Raw genomic sequence first — 14,315 nt, 5'->3', positions numbered from 1 at the left:
AGGGTTTCTAGTGGGGGAGAGAGACAATAAGTCAAATGAACAAGGAAATGATTTAGAAGATTAGACGGTGGTAAAAGCTAAGTGAAGCGGAAAGCTGGAAACGGGGTGAGGAGAGAGGGATGGTGACTTTAATCACGGGGTCAGCGAAGGCCTCACCGTAGGGTTAACGCAGAGGCCGACCGAGCTAAGGCTGGAAGGAGGTGAAGGTGCGAAGGTGCCACCGCGATGGCCCCTCCCAGCACTCCGGTCCCCCCAGGCCCAGGACCATGCCTGTCCCTCCACGCCGTGTCCCCGCGCCTAAGACAGCGGGCGACACCCAGTAGGCATTTCGCGGTGCGTGACTGTGAGTGGCCCGCCTGGGCCGCAAGCGAGTCCGGCGGCCGGGGGGACAGCGGGGCGAGGACACCGCGCCCCCCGCGCGCCGCGCGCAGGCCCCGCCCGCCTGGGGCAGGCCCCGCCCGCCTGGGGCAGGCCCCGCCCCCGCGCCGCCAGAGCCCACCCCCTCCCGGCCGCCGCCATTGGCCGCGCGCGCCTCCGCCCTCGGCCTCGCACTTCCTGGCGGAGCCATGGCCGCGCACCCGGCCGGCCCACGGGCTCCGACGCCCGGGCCCCGCCGCCCCGCCCGCCCGGCCCCGCCGCTCGGGATCCCCGCGTCGCGCCCGTAGCGCGCCCTCCCAGGTGGGCCTCCGCGCGCGCCCCCTTCCTGCCCGGGCCGAGAGCCGCGCGCCGTCCGGGGGCCGGGGCGGGGGGCGGGCCTGCCTCGGGAGGGTCCCCGGCCCCGCGAGCTGCGACCCGGTTCCGCCCCCGGGATCTCTTTGTGCTCGGGGGGCGGGGGGAGGACCGCGGGGCCGGGGGCGAGCGGAGGGGCCGCCGCGGGGCCGGGGTGGGGGGTGGAGAGGGGGCCGCCGCCCCCGCAGGTAAGACAGGTGCGGCCTGTGCGGCCGGCCCGCGCGGCCCAGGTGAGTGACTGTCCTCGCGTCCCGCCGCGGGCGCCAGCCCCGGGCGCAATCCAGCTCCGCCTCCTCGCAGCCGGCTCGAGCCCGCCCGGGCGGCCGTTGTGACGGCGGTTCCGCCAGGGGGTGCTGGGTCCGAGCGAGCGACAGCGGCGTTCCCGGAGACCCTGCCGGCGAGACCCGGGACAGGTGGGTGCCGGCGGGCGTCCGTGTCCACCTCCACGACGCTGTTTCCCCGAGCGCTGCGGTCGGGCACGTTTAGGGTCGAAACCCGGGGAAGGAGCCGGGAGAGGAGGCTCCCAGGGACCCTCCCTTCCGGACGCGGCGTCGGTTCCCGTGTTTACTAAAAGACCTTTTACGCCTCACTGGGGATCGCCACCGTCCCTGCGTGTGGCCTTGACCCCTCACCTGCTTGCAGAAAGCACATGAGGCAGCTGATACCCACACTCCTGTAGCAGTGAGCCCCAAACCACTTGGCCGCAGACAAAAGGGAGCCTCCACAAGGGGATACTCTCTCTAGAAATCTTGGCCTAGAAAAGAAAGCTCTTAGCACTGAAGGCAGACCTGAGCCCTGGCTGGCTGCCTGCGGTGGTGCAGACTGTCGGCTGTGTGACCTTGGGCGGGGCCGCACGGCCACCTGAGCCTCGGTGTCAGAAACGATGGTGGCACCTGTCTCAGAGGGTGAAGGTGAAACAAGGAAGTCAGGGGTGAGCATTAGGATGGATGCTGGTGTCCTCTTCCCTCTCTGAGCCCCCCAGCATCCTAGGAGCAGACAGAAAGGACAGGGGTGGGGACAGCTGGTCTTTGTCACAAAGTTGCTGGTTTGTCGAGAGAAATCTAGTTGTCCCTTCCTTCTTCCCAGGGAGCTGGCAGGATGGACGGTGCCTGGATTCGTCCCCCCACCCAACGTGGGAGCGCTGGAGCCCCCTCTGTGTGTCCCTGATTATCTTGACACAGAGCTGACTCCTTGTCACATTGTTCTTTATTAGCAAAGGCTGTGTGTTCAGTAGGTAACAAATTGACTCTTTTCAACTCTGCTAGCAGGGGGAAGAATTCCTCCTTAAACCCTCAGTCCCAGTATGTGACTTGTGCCCATATTGCTAGCTTAATCCTTCCTCTGTGTGCCCCCATCCTCCGAGGTCCCCCAAAGCCCAGGTCTGTGCTGTTAGTGGGTTGCTTGACTTTTCAAAGCTGGAAGAAACCTTAACATCCCCTGATACACCAGCCCAGTCCATGGATTCAACCATGAAGTCTACAGAGGTTAACTTGCTTGTTCAAGTTTATCCTGCATGTTCCAGCCGGGGCATGGGCTCCCCCTGCAGAGGTTTCCTGCCTGTGGGCATTTTTTTAATGGTCAAGTGAAATAGCCCAGGGATTGAGAGCAGGAAAGCCTCCTTAGGTCTGTTTCTTCCTGTGTGTGACGCTGGGCAAGTTACTTCCCCTCGCTGCCATGAGCTTCTTCCTTTATAAACTGAGGATAATAATAGTGCTGGCCTGGTGGGCTTGTTGTGGGGATTAAATCAGTGAGACACAGAAAACACTTAAGACAGTGCCTGTGTCTAGAATGTATTTTATACTTAGTAGTCATCACTGCATCATATCCTTAACTTCATGAAATTTTAAAAGTATGAGATTCTTAAAGATTAGGCCACATTCAACCAGGCATCCCAGGGAAGGGCCCATGTCTGTCCAGTTTTGAAGCTGGACAGACTCAGGTTTGATTCCCAGCCATTCACTAGCTTTGTGACCTTGAGCTCAATATCCTCATCGATAAAATGGGTTAAGTGACATCAGCCCGGCCAAATAGTTGTGGGAGTTTAATGAGATAGCACATGTCAACTTGGTTCCAGGGTCATAGTCTGGGTTCTGAAATGATAACTGTTGTCATTATCTTGATCTCTCGAAAAGGCCTAATTCAGCTCAAGCATCCAAAGGTAGGTACTTGTAGGAGGTGGGCTGAAAGACATGATGTTGTCGGATTTTAGGTGAAAAAGGGACACTTATTAAATGTTCTATCTGATTCTAACCCTCTGATTTTTTCAGCTCTCAGAGTAAGGGAGTTCTTTGTAGTACAGTTTTTTCTCCCTCTTCCCTCCATGTGACTGTTTCGCTCTTGCTGTCACTGATACCTGCCAGCAGAGCCTGCGATTCATGAATGACCTCGAGTTATTACTACACGCTCAGAAGTCCTGTTCTTGTCGTAGGGCTGCGATCTTGTTTATGATGGAGGGAAGCCGGCAGACGCGAGTGTCTCGGCCGTACAAGATCAGCGAATCCTCAAAGGTCTGTGAATGGGTTGCTCACCACCTGTGCAAATTGACAAAGAAGCGTGAGATTTTTCTAATGAGCTCATTCTTATTGCACAGACTGATTTTCTGTTCTTGGTGTTGGTGTTAATCTCCTTAACAATGACTAGAGGTGGCACAGGCAAGGAGTGGAAAACTCATAAAATCAGAGCAGGGGTTGGGGGGTGCGAGGGATGTTAGAAACACAACTTGACTCGTTTATCCCACACCTGGCATCTACAGGACACGGTGGATGCCGTGGGATTTCTGTTTCCACTCGGGGCTCAAAAACTCCAAGGCTGTGTCCATGGAGAAGCCAGCCCCCAACCTTGTAGTGGGGACAACACTTTGTATACCTGGATGTTAAGGGCCCAGACTCTTCCCCGGTCGTGACTTTCTGAGACCCTAGGAGCCAGTGAGGGTGGGTTCCCCACGGCGGGGCTACCTACCTGTGGCGCACTGACTACATCAGACTCACCCTGGGAGACGGGGAGGGGGCAGGTGTCTCATGAGAAGTGCATATGCCCAGCCCCACCCCAGACCTGCTAAATTAAAATCTCAGAGCAGGACCTGCAAATCTGTACCTTTAGCAAACCCTCAAGTGACTTGGAGCGGCCCCTTTCCCTACAGCTGCTGTAGATAAGGTTTGGGGGACCAGTTGGCGAGACAGTCCCAATTTACACCTGTCTCTTTATGAATACTAAGAACACCCTTTTCTTTCTTTAGTTTTTATTTTTTATTTATTTTTTCGGCCGCACCGCAGCTTGTGGGATCCTAGTTCCCCAACCAGGTATTGAACCCTGGCCCTCGGCAGTGAAAGTGCGGAGTGCTAACCACTGGACCGCCAGGAAATTCTTTAAAAGTGTCCTTTTTTGAAGATTAAATGTCATGTTTACCTTAGATTGTGCCTTCTCCATGGGGCTGATATTGTTCACAAGGAGATGAAATGGGTTCTTGGGGGTCTAGAAAGAATTTTACTATTTTAAAGTAGAAAGCTATACATATAATACACTCACAGATATATAGAATATATATTATGTGTTAAAATGACATGGCGAGCTATTAGGAAAAAAATATCTTAAAAGCAGACTGGAAAAAAGATAAAATACCATTTTAGATAAAGGGAGTTGGGAGCAGCCTATAGATAAGAGGAGAAGAAGGGGGAACGAGGTTCGACAGATGTGTAAAAAAGAAAAACGGGGTGTAATTTTCAGGGGAGGTTGGTCCTCCTGAGAAATGCTCTCCTATTTCCATTTGAGTTGACTGAGAAGGCTCTTGCCAAAGCCCGGCTTTATCTGCTGCGAAACCCCAGAAGGGTCTTGCTGCTGACTCAAAGGGGCTTTGTCTGGGAGCTTGGCTGCAGAGACAGCGTAGCTTTCTAAGTTCGACAGCGCTAGAAATCTTTGTCCCTTCAAGCCAGATTCTGATCTTGTCTCTGTCTGAATTGAAGCTTTTAGGAGTAGGCTTCTCTATCCCTTGGTTCGTTGTATTTATGTTCCTAACTCTTTATATTTAAAAAATGCCCCAATCATAATGTACCCTTGATTTTCTAGACATTCAACACACCCAGTTAAAGAACATTACCAAACCCCTCCAGCCCCTACAATCAAGACGGCCACTCGCTCAGCTTCCAGCCCTGCAGTTTTGCCTGCCCTTGAACTTATATAAATGGAGTCGGGGTCGGTCCCCTGGGTGCCTGGCTCCTTACTCTTGTCACCCTGCTTCTGAGGTTCACCCTGACTGCTGCATGTGGTGGTAGATCGTGCCCTTCTCAGAGCGGTGGAGTCTTCCGTTGTGTGGCTGCCACTGTTCATTTATCTGCTCTAAAATGTGTTGATCCACTTTGATGCTGAATTATTTTTTACTTTTTAATTATTTATTTATTTATTTATTTATTTAATTTATATATTTGGCCATGACGCGCAGCTTGCAGGATCTTAGCTCCCCGACCGGGGATCGAACCCGTGCCCCCTGTAGTAGAATCACGGAGTCCTAACCACTGGACCGCCAGGGAGTTCCCTGAGTTCTTTTTTAATATAAGATACCCCATACCTGCTGCTTTCTGCCCAGTGTTAGATCCTGAGATTCTTCACCTGATTAAGGTGCTAAAGTAAGAAACAAAGGAATGAACAGGGTTAATACCACTGGAGAATGTTGCAGGTCGGAGTTTCTAAATTATATGAAATGTTGCAACTCAGTTATTGATGCCAGTTTAATGTTGGGAAGTCACATTCGTCTGTTTTTAGTTCTGGTCTCTGATGCTGTACTAAATAAGGAGAAACGGGCTGTAGTCAAGACCCAGGTAAAGAATTAAACGTGTCTACTTAGCCTGGAGACCCAGCTGGAGAAACAGTGGCCACCTTCTCCCCTGTCCTGGCTCACTGCAGCAGGTAGCTCCCCTGGTAGCTGTCGTCTGGGGCTCTCCCCAGTCCCTGCCCCTCCCCAGGGCTGTTTCCCTTTTCACACCGTAGCCTGCGGGCGTGTGCCCCTGTTTAAGCGGGGTAATTCCAGCACCCTCACCAGCTTGGAAACAACCAGGAGCCCGGGGTGGGCTGACAGCCCACCTGATGCCCCTCACTTGCTTCTCTAGGACACTAGGCTTCACCATTACTCGGTAGCTTGCTGCCGTAGTGCCTTTTTCATTTCCTTCCTTCAGTCCGCACCCAAGAGGGGCCCCAAGCCAATATGTGTTGAAGCCCAGACCAGGCCAGCCTGGCTCTCTCTCTGAATAACCAGAATAGACGGAGATATCTGTGTATGGACCTACAAGAAACCATCCTGTAATGTAAGGTAGGAGAGCCTGGCTCTGTAAACTTGGAAGGGAAGGAAGCTTTAGGGAACGTCTATTTGGTACCCTCAGAATGTGAGGACACTGCCCGAGACTGTTGCACAGACAGAGCGATTGATGTGGGAATTGGCCGGATGGGGAAGAACCACGGGAAATAAAGTACCCCAATTACTAATGCATCGGAGGCGGTAAGGAGCAGATTTGGAAGGGAAGAAAAAACCACCCTCCTGCCGTAGGACACATGTTGAGAAGTAACCCAGAAGGACCTGTGCACCAGTCACCCAGCTGCTCACACCTGCTGAGCCCTCACCCACCTGTCTTCCTTTCCACCACCACTTCCCCTCGGGCTTAACGCCCGCCCCGCCCCTTTCCCCAATCGTCCCTGAATCGCCCTGCTACCTAGTTGATATTTCTGAATGGTCTGTTTTTCCATATGTTGAATTTTCATGTTGTTTTTATAGGGAATAAAGAAAGCAGTGTGAAATATCCTAATTAGTTCTTCCAGGGTTTAGAAACCGTTGTCTGGGTCTGATTTTTCTTTGTATTCTCAAAAGCCCAGGGCAGGCAGATAACAGTCAAGCAATGTCCACCAACCTGAATTTATTGAATTAATTCCTATTAACTATTCATGTTAACTGATTCGTTAATTCCAGTGTAGCGTGGTGCTTAAAGGTTTGGGCTCTGGCATCAGACCTAGGTTCAAATGCCAGCCCTGCCCCTCAGTCCCTGTGGGACTTTGGGCACGTTTCTTAGTCTCCCTGAACCTCCCTTTTCCTCATCTGGAATAAGGGGGTTATAACTGACGTTCCGTTGGAGGGTTCCTGTGACGCTCAAATGAGAGAGTGCAGGCGAGTGCACAGTGCGGTCTGCGGCACGTGCAGCTCCCGGGAAGAGACAGCGTTCCTGCAATTTACATACGTTTTCGGGCAATGACTGTTGAAGCCGTGTTTCTGAAAGTAAGATTCCCCAGAGCACGTTAGTCTGGATATAGTGCAGAGTCTCTGGGACCCTCTACCTCCCCGGACTGGTCTCTGTAGCATAACTGTCGGCACCGCGACCCCGTGGGAACTGGCGGTCACGGCAGCTGACTTTGCTCCCGCTCTCCTCGGGCCAGCTCTGTGCCATGTTCTGTCTCATGACCCCTGCCCCGCACCAAACCTGGGTGAGACCAGGAGCCGAGGCTCATCTTCGCTTGTGAGACCAGGAGCCGAGGCTCAGAGGCTGCTCGTGACCCACCCAGATCACACAGCTGCAGAGCAGTGGAGCTGGGGTTCCGCCAGCTTCTGTCCGACTTGAGAGGCTACACCCCAGGCAACTTCACCCTCCCGACAGGACAGCGTTGTCGAACCTGTGTGCCATGACCCACACACACTAAGAAGGAGAGAGAGACAGGGAAGGAGGGAAGGAAGGAAACTTTGGGGAATTCTGTTTACAAAGAAGGAGAGAGGGAAAACTAAACAAAGGGAAAAAGAAAGATTGAGTTAAAATTTTTATTTGTAAAGAAGGGAAGAAAGGAAATGTACAAATACATATGCACACGTACAGGGAAAGAAACACCCTGATTTTCTGCGAGGTGCTCTGACACCTTGTTTCCTGTTCTCTCTCATTCCACTGTATGTCAGTGCTGGTCGCGTAGCGCTAGCTGGGCCCCTGCGGTGTGGGGGCGGGTCGGCGGCCCCCTCCGCTCCTGACACGCGCTCTCCGCCGCCGCCGCAGGTGTACCGCTGGGCCGAGCACTCCAGCACGGTGCTGCAGCGGCTGAACGAGCAGCGCCTGCGCGGCCTCTTCTGCGACGTGGTCCTGGTGGCCGACGAGCAGCGCGTGCCAGCCCACCGCAACCTGCTGGCCGTGTGCAGCGACTACTTCAACTCCATGTTCACCCTCGGCATGCGCGAGGCCTTCCAGAAGGAGGTGGAGCTGATCGGCGCCTCCTACATCGGGCTCAAGGCCGTGGTGGACTTCCTGTACGGCGGGGAGCTGGTGCTGGACGGTGGCAACATCGACTACGTCCTGGAGACGGCCCACCTGCTGCAGATCTGGACGGCGGTGGACTTCTGCTGCGAGTACCTGGAGCAGGAGGTGAGCGAGGACAACTACCTGTACCTGCAGGAGCTGGCCTCCATCTACAGCCTCAGGCGGCTGGACGCCTTCATCGACGGCTTCATCCTCGGCCGCTTCGGCACGCTGTCCTTCACGCCCGACTTCCTGCAGAACGTCTCCCTGCAGAAGCTGTGCGCCTACCTGGGCAGCAGCGAGGTGCAGCGGGAGTGCGAGCACGACCTGCTGCAGGCCGCCCTGCAGTGGCTGACGCAGCAGCCCGAGCGCGAGGCCCACGCCCACCAGGTGCTGGAGAACATCCACTTCCCGCTCATCCCCAAGAACGACCTGCTGCACCGCGTCAAGCCGGCCGTGTGCTCACTGCTGCCCCGCGAGGCCAACTGCGAGGGCTTCATCGAGGAGGCTGTGCGCTACCACAACAGCCTGGCGGCCCAGCCGGTCATGCAGACCAAGCGCACGGCCCTCCGCACCACCCAGGCGTGCCTGCTGTTTGTGGGCGGCGAGGTCTCCGAGCGGTGTCTGGAGCTCAGCGACGACACCTGCTACCTGGACGCCCAGAGCGAGCAGTGGGTCAAGGAGACGCCCCTGCCGGCCCGGCGGAGCCACCACTGCGTCGCCGTGCTGGGGGGGTTCATCTTCATCGCTGGCGGCAGCTTCTCGCGGGACAACGGAGGGGATGCGGCATCCAATCTTCTTTATAGGTATGACCCCCGCTGTAAACAGTGGATCAAGGTGAGATTAAAGGCAGATTATTTCTTTACTCTTGAGGACTTTTATCTCCTTAACCTTAGCCTTGACTGCCCCCCACCCCCTTCTCTCGGGCCTTGACCACCACCCTGCTTCTGAACGAGGTGTGACGATAAAGTGACAAGCCACATCATTTCCCCCCACCCCCCCGGTTGGGGGCGGTGAGGGCTGACCGGCCGCCTTCTACAGGGACGGTCGGTGTCCAGAGCATCGCCGTGGAGTAGAACTTTCTTCACCGACAGAACCGTTCTTCATCCGCGCCACCCGATACGGTAGCCACCAGCCACGTGTGGCAGTTGAGCGCTTGAAATGTGCCCCGTGGGACTGAAGAACTGAGTTTTCCATTTTATTTCATTTTCACTAATTTACATCTGAGTGTAAATGGCCACAGGAGGCTAGTGGCTACCATATTGGATGACACCGGTCTGGAAGATTGACCCATAGTTCTGACAACCTCCCCGTGTCTCGGAGTCTCCGCTGAGCTCCTCTTTGGGACAGGTTTGGAGCTGGCCAAGGAGGCCACGAAGGCTCACACCTGGTAGGAGTCGTGGCCCTTTGGCAGGCGTGGCAGCTGATTCCGGGACAGGCCTGGGTCTTGATGTCAGACCCAGGTTTGCGCCCCAACTTGGCTAAATCGTGGCTAGGGGTTTCAGACCGGTTCCTTGCCCGCTCCAAATTTCAGCTTCTCCCTCTGGAAACGGGTGGGGGGATGCTGACCTTCCAGGGTCGGTGGTTGTAGCTCACGTTGATTGGCACATGTGCTCCTTTCCTCCCAAGAACCAGATGGCCACCCGTGAAAGTCTGTCTCAATCTTTATACTCACGCCTCAGTCTTCTTACTTAACTCAGTGCTTTTCTGAGCTCAAGGCTTAGAAGGGACTTGGATGACCTTTTGATTTTATTCTCAAAACTCTAAAACCAAGGTGTAAGTCTTGCGCTTGCACTAGACGGAGGCTTCCAGCTTTGAAGCCCGTCCTCCAAACCTTCATAGCGGTGGCAGCCTGACATGGTCTCCTGCGGGACCGTGTTCATTCGTGTGTTCTGCTTGGATGGTTTAAAAAAGAAAGAAAAAAAAGAAATTTGGGTCTTCCATTGCTAATTTCTGTGGAGCACCACTTTCTGCCCATCAACACGGACGACAATCAACATTAATTTGTAAAATATCTGATGGTGGGGGGGTGAGGGGAAAGATGAACTCTTCTTTCAGGAAAGCCCTACGTCAGCAGTTCTGACCTGTGTGTGCTGCGGAATTCCAGCCCACAGGGTCGGCCACGTGGCCAGACAGGTTTGGGGAAGTGAATTCTCCATCCCCCTCTTGGGGATTCACGAGGTCTCGAGGGTCCTGGGGGCTCTGAGAAATCCCGCCTACAGAGCCCCCCTTTCTCCAAGTTTGGCTCCCTTCCGAAGGCTCATGTGGCCACCACCTCACCTTCCGGGGCTGTGCCTTCCGTGGAGCATGTTTGGGGATGCGGTGCTGGATGTTGATGCTGACCCGAGTTTGGGGAAGGGAAGGTACAGGTGTCTCGCCTCCGCAGGTGGCCTCCATGAACCAGCGCCGCGTGGATTTCTACTTGGCCTCCATCGAAGACATGCTGGTGGCCGTCGGCGGCCGGAATGAGAATGGAGCTCTCTCGTCGGTAGAGACCTACAGTCCCAAGACCGACTCCTGGTCCTATGTGGCCGGCTTGCCAAGGTGATTGGGGTTTTGTGGCAGACCCTACAGACGTGGAGGCTTTGGGGTTACAGTTGAGCCCACCTCCCTTTCTGGATATTTTGGCCTTCCAATTCCAGGAAGAATCTCCTGGCTTGTAAATAACAGCGTGGGGAGCAGAGGGCATGGTTGTCAGGGTGCCTGTTCTGGGCCGTCGGAGTGCAAGTGTCAGCTCTGCCACTGAGACAAACATCCCTCTGTTTCCGAATCTCTTCACTTCCTGAGTTTCGGGGAAATGAGTGCTGAGTTCAGAGAGTGAGAGATTTACTGAAGATCCCTCTGACTTTGGGCAAGAGGAGTACAGAGGGTGAGGGTTCTCTATCCTCCATCTGACTCCAGCAAGTGTCTTCACCCCACACTCTCTCATTTTCCTCATCTGTAAAGGGGATGTGATGTCAGTACCACCCTGTCAGGGTGTCCATTCCCTGCATTTGTTATCGTCACAGGCTTAGCAGAGGTGCCTGCCATTTATTTGAGCAGCTGCACAGCTCCTCCAGTCCCCGCCCCTACCCCCCACCCCACAGTAACTACCACCTTCAGGTAAAGGTTCCAAGAAGCTGATGAAGTAACACCTGGACACCTGTGGATAAGATGATTGGATGATCATGATAGTAGCTGTTGATCACCACGTGCCAGCCTGGGCCATGTGCTTGATGTGATGAGTCCCTTGATATCCACAGTGATCCAGTGGGGTGGGTAATAACCCATGTAATTGATTACCCAAAGCCGAATGACCGTGAACGGAGAGCTCAACCATATAAATCCTGACCCTGTCCTAGGCAAACCAAAACCTATGTTCTCCCAGGTTCAGGTCTTGTGTACCATCCCACTTTACAGATGGAGAAGTGAGGCTTAATTACGTAAGAATATCTGCCACTGTCACTTTCTCTAGGCCAGCCGGGGTGGTTTGTGTACCTTAAGTGCGACAACAACCCTATCGTTATTTTTTCTAAGTGGACCATCCATGTCCAGAGTTGGAATAAACATAATCCATGATGCTGCCGTCATTAGGGCATGCATGCCCCACATTTTTCCATTTGTTTACTCATACCTTTTTTCATTCATTGACTTACTTGTATAATGAGACCTCCACGAACCCACAGCCCAACCCAAGAGCCGAAGACGTTGAACAGTAGCCCACCTGCCTGGGACCCATTTGCCCCGTGTGCTCTTCTCCCATCCGCTTGCTTCCCGCCTCCAGCTAAGGAATCACCATCCTGAATGTCGTGACGCCATTCCCTTTTTGTTCCACCTTTGTGTGCACTTTTTTTGCTGTTGGTATTTTCTTTTTTGTCTTTATATAGATCTCATTTTTTAGAGCGATTTTAGGTGTAGAGAAAATTGAGCAGAAAGTACAGAGGTTCCCAAGCGCACCCAGCTTCCCCCGTTGCAGTAACTGGTCCATTATTTCCAGCTAATGCACCAAAGTCGATACATTAGCATTAACTAAGCTCTCTAGTTTACATTAGGCTCCCTCTCTGGGTTGTGCGTTCTGCGGGTTTTGACACGTGTATGATGATGTGTATCCATGATTACAGTGTCGTACAGAATAGTCCCAGTGCCCGAAGAATCCCTCGAGCTCCATCTTTTCATCCCTCCCTGCTTCCCCTGGACCGCTGGCAGCCACTGATATTTACTGTCCCTTTAGGGCTGACTTTTCCAGACTGTCGTGTAATTGGAGCTGCACTTTGTTGCAGGCCCTGCTTGGTGTGTGATGGGACCAGGGCCACACGTGCGCCTCAGTAGCGTAGCGTTTCTAGCCCTAATGAGACACATGCAGTCTTGTGATGATGCCCACTTCTCAGATGGGCAGAGAGAGGGCAGAGCTGGGATTCTGGCCCAGGCGGTCCGGCTGCAGAGCTGCCCGTGTGTCACCTGCCCTTCTCCGTCTGTCACCCCCTCCCATCCTCACCACCCCCTCAGAGGGCAGCTTGTCCCCATTTTGCTGAGGAGAAGACCGGGTCCCCGGCTCACAGAGGCCCAGCCCGTGCAGCACTGAGCTCCCCCTCTGTCTCTGTCGGTCCATCCATCTGTCTCTCCACAGGTTCACGTACGGCCACGCGGGCACCATCTACAAAGACTTCGTGTACATCTCGGGGGGCCACGACTACCAGATCGGCCCCTACCGCAAGAACCTGCTGTGCTACGACCACCGGACGGACGTGTGGGAAGAACGGCGGCCCATGACCACGGCGCGCGGCTGGCACAGCATGTGCAGCCTGGGGGACAGCATCTACTCCATCGGCGGCAGCGATGACAGCCTCGAGTCCATGGAGCGCTTCGACGTGCTGGGCGTGGAGGCCTACAGCCCGCAGTGCAACCAGTGGACCCGCGTGGCGCCACTGCTGCACGCCAACAGCGAGTCGGGGGTGGCCGTGTGGGAGGGCCGCATCTACATCCTGGGCGGCTACAGCTGGGAGAACACGGCCTTCTCCAAGACGGTGCAGGTGTACGACCGCGAGAAGGACAAGTGGAGCAAGGGCACCGACCTGCCCAAGGCCATCGCCGGCGTGTCCGCCTGCGTGTGCGCCCTGAAGCCGCGGCTGGAGGACAAAAAGAAGAAGGGCAAGGGCAAGAGGCCCCAGGACCGCGGCCAGTGACCCTGCCGCCGCTGCCACCGCCGCCTGCGGCGCGTCACGAGACCAGCAGCCACTCGGTAGAATCCCGGAACCATTATCAACGACTTAGCAGCTTTTTTTACTTTTATGATTCTTGGTATTTCTATGATATCACAGTAACCGATTAAATATTCTGTCTGACTTGACATATTATCTTGCTTGAATAATTAAAGCGGGGCCCAGGCAGGAGCGACCCCTGTGTCTGTGCCAGGGCTGCTTCCCACGTTGCGAACCCCCGTGGGTGACCCCCCCGACCGTCCCCCAGAGAGCAGCCAGGGCAGGGGTGACGCAGAAATTTTCCCAGCGAAACGAAGGGCTGCGGTGGGACGTTGCAGATTCCCTAGTCCACGCCTCCCCAAACCTGGCTGAGCTTTGAAGAAAACAGGTTCCTGAGCCCTGCCGCAGAATTAATCGAGTCTGAAACTACCAGGAGTGGTGTAGGGGAGCCTAGAAACTCCTTTAGCCGGTCCCTGGAATGACTGAGCGTCGGCCACGTTCGGAAATCACTGGCAAGGGCATTTTTACAGGTGGAGCACGGAGACCCATAGAGGGTGCCCGCGTGAGCGAGAGTCACCAGCTCGCCGGCAGTCGGGCGCCCGCGGGACTTCTCAGCAGGGAGGTCTCCCCACCGGGATTTCTTGCTCAGGTGACCGCGGCTTCTAAATAATCCTGTTTCTCCTGGTTGGTCGTCTTCCCGAATTCTAAAAGGGTATAGATAATCAAGGAAGAAAGGTAAAAAAGGGCACCTTATTCTGTGATTTGTGCTCTCGTCTTTTTACTGTTTCTTTTTTCTGGAACCCACTGTTTCTCAGATTACTGATGTACTGAGCCCCACAGATCTCCATTTATCACTCAGGAAAGAAAAAGGGAGCCCGCAGAATGTGCCATTGTTTTCTGTGACTCCAGCTCTGAGAAGCCACAGGAAGCTCCCACATGAGTGAGTGAGGGCCCGTGGATCCCCGACGAGGGAAGGTTGTCCGAGCATCTCCCTCGACTCCAGCGCCAGATCCTGGTCCTGGCCGTCCGCTGCCGAGTAGTTCTGTGCTGGGGGCAAATTTCTTTAACAAGTTATGAGCTGTTTCCCCCTTCATTAAGTGACAGATGACATAATGGCCAGGTCTCCTCCCAGGGGTTAAGCTCTCTCAGTCTATATAAG

At 54.7% G+C, this 14,315-nt stretch overlaps 1 protein-coding gene across 3 annotated transcripts; it reads left to right on the top strand.

The window, feature by feature from the left end:
• The first annotated feature begins 553 nt into the window (after positions 1-553).
• Positions 554-13,305, top strand: KLHL36 (kelch like family member 36). 3 transcript variants are annotated; one of them, XM_061172365.1, is made up of 6 exons: positions 554-678; positions 1,816-1,959; positions 3,158-3,236; positions 7,743-8,816; positions 10,366-10,523; positions 12,586-13,305. In XM_061172365.1, the coding sequence occupies exons 3-6, from the start codon at positions 3,174-3,176 to the stop codon at positions 13,139-13,141; spliced, it is 1,851 nt and encodes a 616-aa protein (XP_061028348.1). In that variant the 5' UTR covers positions 554-678; positions 1,816-1,959; positions 3,158-3,173; the 3' UTR covers positions 13,142-13,305. The 3 variants fall into 3 exon arrangements, with proteins under 3 accessions (XP_061028348.1, XP_061028347.1, XP_061028349.1); XM_061172364.1 differs by lacking the exon at positions 1,816-1,959; XM_061172366.1 differs by lacking the exons at positions 554-678; positions 1,816-1,959 and adding an exon at positions 1,124-1,142.
• The last annotated feature ends 1,010 nt before the right edge of the window (positions 13,306-14,315 follow it).

The sequence above is a fragment of the Eubalaena glacialis genome, chromosome 18 (assembly GCF_028564815.1).
Source record: "Eubalaena glacialis isolate mEubGla1 chromosome 18, mEubGla1.1.hap2.+ XY, whole genome shotgun sequence".
In the NCBI taxonomy this organism is placed as follows: Eukaryota; Metazoa; Chordata; class Mammalia; order Artiodactyla; family Balaenidae; genus Eubalaena; species Eubalaena glacialis.
The sequence above is the reverse complement of the archived record's forward strand: the minus strand, read 5'-3'. Positions and strand labels throughout refer to the sequence as shown.

What these genes read in the sequence shown, in the direction of transcription:
- KLHL36 (XM_061172364.1), top strand. Translation starts at nt 3,174, where the DNA reads ATGATGGAGGGAAGCCGGCAGACGCGAGTGTCTCGGCCGTACAAGATC. An exon ending in AGATCAGCGAATCCTCAAAG is followed by an intron (nt 3,237 to 7,742) that starts GTCTGTGAATGG and finishes CCGCCGCCGCAG; the next exon opens with GTGTACCGCTGGGCCGAGCA. An exon ending in TATGTGGCCGGCTTGCCAAG is followed by an intron (nt 10,524 to 12,585) that starts GTGATTGGGGTT and finishes GTCTCTCCACAG; the next exon opens with GTTCACGTACGGCCACGCGG.